At 38.2% G+C, this 11,856-nt stretch overlaps 1 protein-coding gene across 1 annotated transcript; it reads right to left on the bottom strand.

Annotated features, from left to right (window-relative positions):
- Window positions 1–8,300: 8,300 nt before the first annotated feature.
- On the bottom strand, window positions 8,301–9,285 carry LOC118341374 (olfactory receptor 52B2-like). Its single transcript, XM_035679622.1, is given in 2 exon segments — window positions 8,301–8,633; window positions 8,635–9,285. Coding segments are annotated over 2 exon segments (984 nt in total).
- Window positions 9,286–11,856: the final 2,571 nt, after the last annotated feature.

The following is an 11,856-nucleotide window of genomic DNA, read 5'->3' as shown; positions in this document are numbered from 1 at the left end:
CGAGAAATATCTTCATTGAGGTGAAATATTTTGGCAGTTCTTTCCAAGGAGGCATGATTGGTAACGTCCATCCTGAAGATCAAGATGAGTCTGATACATTCAACTGTGCCATCATAAGTGGATCACTTAATATGTTTACAATACCTTATGGCACATGCGAGCTGTGGTCGTCTCCTTTTCAAGGCGAGGCAACGTTTAATATCACTATCGAAGCTACAGACCATCTTCACTTCCCAGTCAACAACAGCATCTATGTAAACTACAAAGGTTTCACAAATGCTACTATAAACAGCTGCATATTCTTCTATGTTTCATCATCCTTGATGGAAGAGTTTTTGTCAAATAAGTATTTGAGATTTGTGAAAGCTCTGGACAGCCTGTTTAACCTTCAGGCCTCTAAGACTCATGTATTTGGAATCAAACATATTGGCAGACAAATCCTTCTATTAGCTGCAGTTAAAAATTACAATGGTCAATATCTTAGCAGAGAGGTAGCCAGTGGTATCTCTGCAGGCCATAAGAAATTACTGGAGACTCAGAGTAATGTCTCAATTTCTCACATCACCAGTGACCCATGTCTCACCAGCCCTTGTCAAAATGGGGCAACATGCAACAAAAACATTTACATCAGCCAGGATGTTGCTGTTCTGGAAAGCTTGGCGGTCATTTTTGTATCACCGCAGAAAGAGCTCTTTAATTGTACCTGCCCAGATGGCTTCACTGGGACACTGTGTGAAGAAGATATTGATGAATGTGAGGTGAATCCCTGTGAGAATAAAGGCACATGTGTGAATACTCCAGGAGGTTTTTACTGTCACTGTCAGAGTGGCTTCTCTGGCTCTGTCTGCACTTCTGATGTAGATGAATGCCTAAAGCTGAAGTGCCAAAATGGAGGAACTTGTATTCCTACTCAGGATGGATATCACTGTCAGTGTGTGCCTGGATTTGAAGGTAGGCTTTGGTATATTTAATAAAGTAGCACTATTCTTCATATATTCCAGAGTCTCTGTAAAGTTGGGTGTTATTTGCTTTTTCCAGGAGAAATGTGTGAGCAGTTGATAGACCACTGTAGATCAACCCCCTGTGTTCAAGGCAGCTGCATCAATTCACAGACTGGATTCTCCTGTCATTGTCCCTTTGGTAAGACTAATGCATAAAAAAGGAAATACGTTTATTTGTTTTCTTGCGGAGAGTTAGATTGATACCAAATTCATATCTGTCTGTTAAAAGTTAATGCCAGCACCTGATTAGCAACCTGTCTGTGCCAGATAGTTTGTTACACAGAACCATCTGGGAAGTCATCGCTGGAAACATTTTGGAAAAGGGCAGGCACTTTAAACATATTTTCCATCAGTGCCATTCTTTTGCTCTTATTTCAATGAAGAAATACTCTCTAGTTTTGATATAACAGTCACTTCTCACACGCGTCACACACACCACTATTGTTAAATCGCAAGATTATGTTAGTAACTGTGGGAAACAGGGTGAAACAGCTAGCCTGTCTCTGTCCAAAATTAACAAAATCAAACAAATTCATAAATCTTTTGTTTAATAATGGGCCAGACTATTTGCCAGGAGCCTTTGCTAGCAGAGACCCCAGTCAGCAGTATACTTACTTCATCAGAAGTGCTTGCTAAACAACAATCTAAACCAACAATCCAACATTCACACCCACTTCACACAGAAACTGGCCAGCTGCAACAAAGAACCCTCTAGTTCTCTTCTTCCATACACCTTACTGTGCCCACACATGAAACAGTTTGGCGCATAACCTCTTGTAAAATAACAAGTTGTCATTTTTTATGTTTTTATCAGTTTCTGAACAGATTAAACCAAAAAAATGTTTGTAATGTGTTAGCTGGTGAGATTTAGAGATGCTGCTGGTAGATTTTGTTTCCACACCACAATCAAAAACAGCTTATTCATTACAATATATAACATTACAACAACATTATGTTCTATCTTTATTTTAGGTGTCAGTGGAGTCCAGTGCGAGGAGCACAGTTATGGCTTTGAGGAGCTGTCCTTCATGGAGTTTCCTCCGTTGGATCGCAGGACTAATTTAATCTCTCTAGAGTTTGCGACAGTGCAGAGGAACTCCCTGCTCCTGTACAACCCTGGAGGGTCATCCAGCAGGGAGTTCTTTGCACTGGAGATACTGGATGGTGCTATACATCTTTCGTATGACCTGGGCTCAGGACCAGTGAGGCTGCAGACAAACAAACTAGTGGCAGATGGATATTTTCATAGTGTCACTGCCAGGAGGATTGGCAATGTGAGTTTTAAATATGTCAGCACAATACACAAGATTATTCAGATTTTTAAGTTGGAAAGGAAGTGAATCTGAAACCACTGATGTAGCACTATTTGCATTTAACAGATGGGTTCTTTGCATGTGGACAACTGCACTGATCATGAGAACAATGGACTTTGTTTTTCACAAAGCGATGGCAGAAGCCTGGCGAGGTAGCAGTGAAATAATAATTATTATTGGTTCCCATAATTTATAATTTGTGTTTTTAGCCTTGTGTTTATTTTTTTTTAAATAAATTATCTCTCTGTGTCTTTACCTACAATCAGGACACTAGATGCCGGCAGTAATATGACATTTGGAGGACTGAGGACTTTTGAATCTATTTTACTGCACCCTGCTCAGATAAAAACCCATGATTTTGTAGGATGTATTCGGAACATTTATGTGAATGGCATTCTGCTGAGACCTTCAATGGCCCTCGCAACATATAACATCCTTGATAGGTAAGTATTTTAAATCCTTTCATATCATACACACAATTCCCTTTCCTAAATTGTGAGATTAAACTATATTATATGGGCATCTTGGTATGTAGGGGTTTGGGACGCTGACCTTCTGGTCACAGCACTCTGTTTTGAGTCAGGCTGGGGACCTTAGTTATATGCTATCCCCCCTCTCTCTCCTAACCCATTTACTTTTTAAATTTCCCATTTAAAGGCATAATGAAATACTTTTAAAAACCTAATTATCAACTTATTTACATCATACAGTAAATGTTTCTGCAAGTTATTGAAGTAGTTTGTATTTATGACACATTTTTGTCTTTTAAAGTTGTCCCCGGGCAACACCATCTGCCTGTCACAGGAACCCATGTAAGAACGGCGGCATGTGCCATGACCTTTGGTCTAACTATTTTTGTGAGTGCAAAAGCCCTTTTACTGGAAGCAACTGTGCCAAAGGTAAAGATACATTTTAATCAACAGGGCTTAAGTTTTCTTAATTTGCATCTTAACACAACAAAACTTTTTTCACAATCCAATTTCTTTTTTATTTTGAGTAGAAATGTCAGAGGAGGTTGTATTGCGATTTAATGGGAATGACTACATTGAGTATGTCATCAAGGAGCGATTCAAGAGAGACTACCTGCTGAAAGACTTGCTGGATGATGAAAAAAAGGGAAACACCAGAGACCAAACAGTGAACATCAAGTTCAAGACCCAAGATAATGGAGTGTTGATGTCTGTTGTTGGACAGACGGGATATGTTATGTTGAAGGTATGCCTTAAATGCTTTAATCCAGGTATTTGCCCATCTTGTATTTATGTTTGGGGTGTACATTTTTTGTTTTTTCTGTCTAATTTAGATAATAGACAGAAGGCCTGTGTACATTTCCAAAGATCCACTGTCAGGACACCTGTCTGAGTTCACTGTGGACTCTCCTGTGGCTGACGGGGTCTGGCATGTCCTCTCCTTGGTCAGCAATGGACAGAACACTTTTCTGCTTCTGGATGGTAAACCAGGCTTGAACATCACTGACCGAAGTATAGATTTCACACCTGTTAGTGTGGAAAAGATTATATTTGGTGCAGCGCTGACAGGTAATTCAAAGCTCCAACAGTCAGATAACTATACAGTAATCATTGTTGACAAATTAAATAACTTTTGCAAAAATACACAACATGTATAATAATAAAAAGAAATATGTTAATATAGTCAACATAAGCGGCAAAACATTTCAGGTCATTCAACTTCCTTGTTCTTTGTTTTGCCTACTGCTGTAACCTCTCACCTTCCTAATCTTCAGTTGATGAGAGTCTTGCATACATAGCAACATATTCCTTTATTTCACATCATACAGGAGTTTTCATCAGGTTAGGCTGCCTCTTTGGTCCTGTTTATACTTTGCATTAAACTGCGTCTTGGGTGATCCAATCACAAGCTGACAGCTCCAAGTACCTCAGTTTACACTGGGTATTAGAATACATCTCTACATGCATCTAGAGTGACCACTCATGATCAGATCTCACTCCCTGTATATGCGAAAAAACATGTACATCTATTCTTGTTTGCTCAAAAGATCAAATGAGCAGCTGTTTTTAACTGGCGGCCAAACAGTAGTAGTCAACATGCTTGGACAAGAAAGAAATAACTTCATGTATAATGTTTGCCAAATTTACAAGAAGGCCCAAATAATGAAGAATTTGTTCTAAACTCTGTTTATAAAGTTTCTCCTTATTCAATAACTCTCGAAATTATGCACATTTTTTAGGCAGTATGGGGATATTGTGATTCATCAGTTGAAATAGTGGGTTCAAACATCTGCTGCTTATCTTGGCAAGCAAGATCTGATCACAATGCCTATTGGTGGTGGGTTACACTTGTATTTAGAGCTGTTCACTTGTGATCCAATCACCCAAGATGCATGTTAATACCAGGTGTAAGCAGGCTCTTTGCTTGGTTTGGGAATAGAGCATATGCAATTGTGCTATAGTCAGTCCTGTCCCTTTACATCTATAATGAGTCATTAGCAAAATTACTTAAATGAGGAGCAACATGTTTCCCTCACTGTTTACGTATCACTCTAAGTACAACCTGTATGTGTAAACTTACATTAAATGGTCAGCTGCATACTTTGAGTAACACTGATGAAACTGTCTTAATTCTTCCTATGACAGGGTTCACTGGATGTGTGCAGTATTTCAATGTGACCAGCTACACTCTGCCTGTCAGTGGACACAGTATGATGGTGGATGTCTGGCCGAGCCCGAGTCTTGTCCAGTCGAGCTGCAGCTCTCCGGGCGTCTGCCTCTCCTCCCCATGCTCTGAGGAGGACACAACCAGGAGGGGTTGTCTTTCTGCACACTGTCAAAACCAGTGGAGGTGTAGACCTGCTGTGCAGAACAGCTCCTGCATCTGTTTACATAATGTCTCTGACCACGCATGTGATATATGCATCTCTACAACAGAGAGCCATGACCAATGCTCTGAGGCGCAGGGCAGCATGCCTCTTTGGCTTATAGCTGTGGTTCTTCCTCTGATCTCCATCCTGGTAATCATAGGAATGTTTGTTGCCCTTTACAGAGTGAGGCGACAGAATGCAAAGTGTCAGAGTGACAGCTCGCCACAGAAAACCGAACAAGGAACAGATAATGTAGCGTTTTGTTTTGATACCAACAGAACGCTCACAGGTATTGCATCTACAGAGGAAGAGAAACAACATGACTCAATGGGTGCTGACCTGCAAAGGAAAAGTGAGTTTTACTGTGATGCTAGTCTGTCAAGTGTTCAGCCAAACAATGAGCTGGAGTATTATGAAATCGGCAGCATCTCTAGTGCATTTCATTCAGACACTGCCTCACTGAAGCTCAGCTGGCACAAGCATTTATACAGCACAAAGTGTTTGAAAGCCGAACCTAAACGGTGGGGAGATTTAAGGATGCTGTTAGCAGGGTTTAAAAAGGACCCCTCCAGTGAAGAGAAGGTAAAAAGTCCTACAAAGCCTCAAAATGTGGCTTCTCTAAACAAGCAGTTGTTGACTAAGATTGATGCAGAGCAGTCCAAACATACATCGCCTTGTTACAAAAAGAGATTCCTACAACCAGAGTTCATGGAACCTGTACAATGCCTCACGTTCGAAGAAATTAGTAAACTTAACACTCCTCTGGAGCAAACAATGTCACATCGAGCATCCCCGAGGTCCGGAAACGCCAAGTGCACCACAATGATCGATGTCTCATCTGACAGTGAAACAGACAGCACATTCACCGGCACAGAGTCTGAGTGCAGACAGTTTTCTGTCACCAGTGCCAGGAAATATATATATGAGCAGTCATCCCTGTCAGGATGCAGCTATAAACAACAAGGCATCTTGCCTGTCAGCTCATTCTTAAAACACACTTCTCAGTCTGCTGCAGGTCTGAATAAAGCTGAAGGTGTTCCGTCCAGTATGTTTGAGCAATGGGAAAATATTTTAAACATGCACCTACCTTTTAGCAGCTATGCTCCTGTATTTGAGGATATTGCATGTCTACCCAGTGAACCCAGTCATAGCTATGATGTGCAAAGTGACATAGAGGAAATTATTTGATGTTATATATTATTTGATGTTATATAGTAGATAGTTATGCATTCTGTTACTTTATTGAAATTATTTTGATATATGAAACCATCTTTGGTGACCGAAATCAGACTTGGAAAAAATCTGATTTCATGTGATATGTGCTGTTCACACTATCATTAAAACAGTAACAGATGGAGAGTGAAATGAAAGGGGGGAGGAGAGCGGGGATGACACACAGCAAAGGGCCACAGGTTGATGGTAAACCCATGGCGGCTGCAGCAATGATTCCCCATTCGTTTCGTCTTGTCTGTTTCTTCAGTGCATTATTTCATATATGAATATTCAGGATGCTGTAGATCAGTTTTTTGTACATTATATAATGGAAATTAAAGAACATGATTTTTACCAATGACCAACAGAGTGGCTGCAATCCTGGTGTCAAAACTGTGTTTAATGTGTCCATGTGGAGTGTGAATGGAGAATTACATGTGGCCTTTTAAACCCTGTGTGGTTCTTATATACAGTGCTGGCTGTGGATGATATTGAGTTTACTATGATAAAACATTATGCTGTACTTGTTGTGAGAAAGAGAGAACACAAACTAATAGGTTATTGACTCACTCAGTGAAATTACTGAATTTAATAGTCTGAAATTCAGAATATAAAAGTGTACCTTTGAGCTCTTCAGTGCTCCAAAATCCAAGAAATATTATGATGAAGGGCATCAGGTAGGCTATTAAAAGTCAATGTATTCTAAAACCAAAGACAAGGCAAATGACGTGAAATTTACTTTATGTTTAATTTACTTGCTGATGCTAATGTTGGTCAAGGGGTGAAACTGTGGTCTGATTTCCATCCAACTATCTCAGATGCATGATTTACAAATGAAAGATTGGAGTTGAGTGGACCACAGTGTTTTTTCGGCTTTTATGCCTTTATTTGATAGGACAGCTGGAGACAGACAGGAAAGTGGGGTAGAGGGAAGATATAACACGCAGCACAGGGCTGCAGGTCGGATTCAAACCATGGGCCGTTGCAGCAAGGACTCAGCCTTGGTACATGGGTCGCCAGCTCTACCCACTGAGCTAACCGGGTGCCCAGTTCACTTCATTTTAACATTCCATAATGGTTTGGCTCTATCTAGTGGACAAATTAAAGTTTGCATTCATAAGCCCTCTGTTGAACTGTATAGACTGTGAGACAATTACAGAAGTGGAATGCAGAGTTAAGAGGTTTAACAAGCACTCTCAAAAATTAACATAATTAGTAATTGTTGTTTTTAATATGGATAAATACAAGACCTTAGCAAATAGATACATGGCAGTGTCCAGGATTCAGCCTGCAGATTCATTTCTTAGCTATAATATATACAATATATATAATATAAAATACATAATATTCTGGAAATCTCCCAGTGCATACTTGCAAACACAAGGAAAGATAGTTCATGAAGTTATAGTAGTGTGTAATTGTAATAATGTATAAACAGTTATTGTCAGTGTTTTTGCATTTAAGTTTGCAGACATCACAGTTTTAAATTTCAAGAATTATAGCCAGATAAAAGATGGATTTATTTTAGAAAAAATCTACTTAGCATTCATTCTGTCAGTTTTACTTTGCTAAACAAATAATAATGGACAAATATAGACTTAAAAACATATTTTGAGTTAGTACTAAATGAATATAATTTAATTAAGAAAACTATAATAGCATAAACATGAATTTCATTAAAAATTAATAATTGAATAACATTTTGATCTACAGTATGTTCCACAGGTCGAGGGGGAAAGTCAGTTTTTGCAAAAATTCTTGCAGTACTTAACACTCCCAAAATATATGTCTGTGGTTGGCACCCAAACACTCAGCAAACTTGTGTTAATAAAGTTTTAATAATAATAATAATTACAAATTTGAGTTATCATTTAACATGGCACCTTCATAACAACCAACACATACTCTAGGCTGTGACTCATTTGGAGTCAAATATTACTTAATATTAGGTTTATGATCAATTTTAATTGCAATGCTTACTTTTCTGTTTCTAAATCTCTGTATCAAAGCCTTCTTAATCTCCTTAGTCTTGAAACAGTATATGATTGGATTAACTACAGCAGGTATGAGGCTGTACATCATGGTATTTACAATGCGGGCATCATTGCTCAAACTGAATCCCAAATTGTGAGCGAGATAAACAAAACATCTTGGCACATAATAAAGGCAGGTAATAAAAATCTGAGGAGCACAGGTGGACAGGACTTTGTGGCGCCTCTCAGAGTGAGACATTTTCACAACAGCTATGATAATAGAAAAATAAGAAAAAAATAATGAATGATAAAGGAACCAAAAGACTGATCAAGGCATTTACAAGTGCAACAGTTTTAACATACGCAACATTTTCACCACATCCCAGCTGAGTTATTGATATATGATCACAGTAGCACTGTGTGATGATATTTAGGTTGCAGTAGGGCAAAGTTAAGGCGTGAAGCACAAGCCCCAGCATACGTATAAAAGTAACAACCCAGCACACACTACAAGCAATAAAAACAGTTTTGTTTGTAATGGCAACAGGATATCGAAAAGGAAACCATATGGCAACAAAGCGATCCAAAGTCATAATCAGTAAAATTAAAGAATTAACAGCTCCCAAAGAATGAACAAAATACATTTGTGTAAAGCAGGCTCCAAATGAAGACGTCATGTCGTTCCACCAATATATAGCAATGATTTTTGGAAGAGTCACAATGCCGAATGAAATGTCTGTCATTGCAAGGTGAAAAAAGATCACGTATGTTGGTTTGTGAAGAGTCCTCTCATACAAAATAACAGCTAAAATGAAAGAATTGCCAACCACAATACCTAGGAAAATAAGCAGAAGAAGAGCAGACACTGGTCCATAATACTCAGGCGGAAGTCCAGGGAATCCAGTGATAATGAACTCTTTTATAGTTGTAATATTGGTGTATTTCATAATGATGCCTTTGATCACAAATACAAATAAAAGAAACAAACCTAGAAGTGAAATTAGAAAAGAGTGATGAAATTAATAGCACTCCAGTGTCAATACTGGAGTAGTAATATAAAAGAAACGATACAAACCTGTAGTATCTCAGAAGATGGTCTCGTTGTAACAGTTAAGTTAATGTCTGTGGCCTTTTATATTGTTTCAGCAGAGTGGGGTATAATGACGTGTTTGGAGATTTACACTCAGAGAAAAAGTTATGTTTAAAGGACCAGTTTCTTAATAATATATAAACTTCATTTGTTTTCTAAAGAAGATAAAATAAAATAAAAAACTAATAATAAAATATGAAAAAGTAAAACAAAATATAATAGAATTAAGACAGAGATAAAAGCTTTTTTTTAAATAATGTTTTAAGAAGAAATTTACATTCAGAAAGCCTAATCTCAGCAGGTAAATTATTTCAGAGGTTGGGGGCCTAGACTGCCCAAAAGCATGGACATAGGTATATCCTTAGAGGATATAAAGAGTCTAATTTTGCTACTGCCCTCCTTGTCTTAAGCTTTCCATGTATGCACATGACAGAGCAAGGACGTCCTACAACAGAGCCACATTGCCAAATATAACTTTCTGGATTTAAAAATAAAGTTTTCTTTTGATAAAAGTGGTCCTGAATGACATATTCATACCTTAATCTTGTGAGGCAGCTGGACTCGCAAGATCACAGAATCATGTGATCATACAAAAATCCATTATTCCAGGATTCAAGCTATGTGCTAATGCTAGCTAGGGCCATGCCATGGTTTAACGCTAGGTGTGTGTGACAAAAGAAGTGAAAGTTAACTCGAAAAACAAAAATGGCGGCTGCCAGAAAGGTTAGCTCAGATGCTGCTAGCCTTAACTATATCAGAACTGGAGAGTATTACTTCACAAAAAGAAAATAATTATTTCTGTCTTCTCCCAACTGGCTTCAATAAGCCCTGTTACTGTTATCTTCAGCTGTCCTATCAAAAAAAAGACCCAAAAATATATTTTTAAAGATAAGTTCACTTGTGACAGAAAAGGCGAGAAGGCAGTCGGGTCTTGCTGTACAAAAACACAACTTTTTAACTTTATTCATTGATTTTGGTGGAAATCACGACATTGTGCACTGACTCAGATGAATGTATTGTTTATTGGACCACAAATGAGACAAAAATTTGGTTGAAAAATCGGTAGACGGCCGAAGCATTGTGTTTTTGGGGGCCAGGCCTTACTGATTAACTGTACAAAAACGACAACTTTATTCACAGATTTTGGTGAAACATAATATTTTAAGGAGAAGATATTTTCTGGCTTTCCCTTTGATGTCCTCTGTCCTCTCTACCTTAATCCTCTATGATTTACGGAGTTCCCTAATGTACGATACTGGTTGCAAAAGTAGCTAACTGTTGCTAATCGTAGCTGCTATTAGCTAGACATGCAGCTAGTGGTACTATTGGCTGAGCCTGGTGCCAGTTCTGGTGCCCATTTCGGCCCCACTGCCCTCCAGCGTTCCCGGCCGGGATTAACTACAGCCAGTTAGGTTTAAGTTAGCATAAAGACCAAATCAGGGGGAAACAACTAGACTCATAATTAACAATTTATATCTTGATTGTTTAATCCATAAAAGTGAACATTCACCAAGTTGTTGTTATTGAGTCTCTGCTGGTTGCCTTGCAACCTTGTGCTATTTGACAAGACTCCAGGATGTCACTTCACCGAGCCAAGAAATTATCCCACATACACCCTCAAAACAAAAAGAAGATATAACAGGTTATTTTTTTACCTTTAGATGTTTTGGTAGGCCTTTGAACACACCTGTGTTTGCAACACAAGATGTGAATAGAAGATGTGTTTATCATAATGACAAATTGTAATAAAGTACTTTACAATAAAACAACAGGCAAACATAGATAGAAACAACGAAAAACCTGCTTAAACATTACGAGGCAAAAGGACAAGAAAATGTGAAAGTAGACAATATTCAAAAACATTAAGCGAAAGGCACATTATTATTAAAGTAGGCTGGTAAAAAGTGACTTGTAAGATGTGGTATAAAGTGAGACCCCTGCTTGAGGATTTCAGTGGCTAATAGAGGATTTTATTATTTGCAATTAAAAGCTTGACCATGCAGTGTGCCTAACAGCAAAATCTTAAAACTGATTTTAAAACTCACAGGGATGGAACAGCAGAAGAAAACTACAGAAGGGTATTGCATTCACTTGGAATTTTTTTTTCCTGCATTAATGACTTATTATCTCAGCGCTGCAGGGGGCTGAGAGCTGGATTTGGGGGCATTGAGAGTGTGGAGGTGTCTGACTCAGAGCAAAATTGTTTAAATTATAAAATATGGCATAATAATAAGCCTTAATAAAAAATTAATTCAGAAAAACAAAGCAGATTTTTTTTAAGTGAACGCAATACACTCCTGTACAAAACAACTTATCACTTCACTTAATTATTGCACATTGCTCTGCTATATAATTTCATTAATTGCACACTGCCATATTGTATTTAATCCAGTTTTGTGCTGCTAAAAATCTTAATCAGATACACAAA

This window comes from Morone saxatilis, unplaced genomic scaffold (genome assembly GCF_004916995.1).
Source record: "Morone saxatilis isolate NCDOM2014 unplaced genomic scaffold, NCSU_SB_2.0 Contig8, whole genome shotgun sequence".
Taxonomy (NCBI): domain Eukaryota; kingdom Metazoa; phylum Chordata; class Actinopteri; family Moronidae; genus Morone; species Morone saxatilis.
This window is presented reverse-complemented; position numbering and strand designations above follow the sequence as displayed.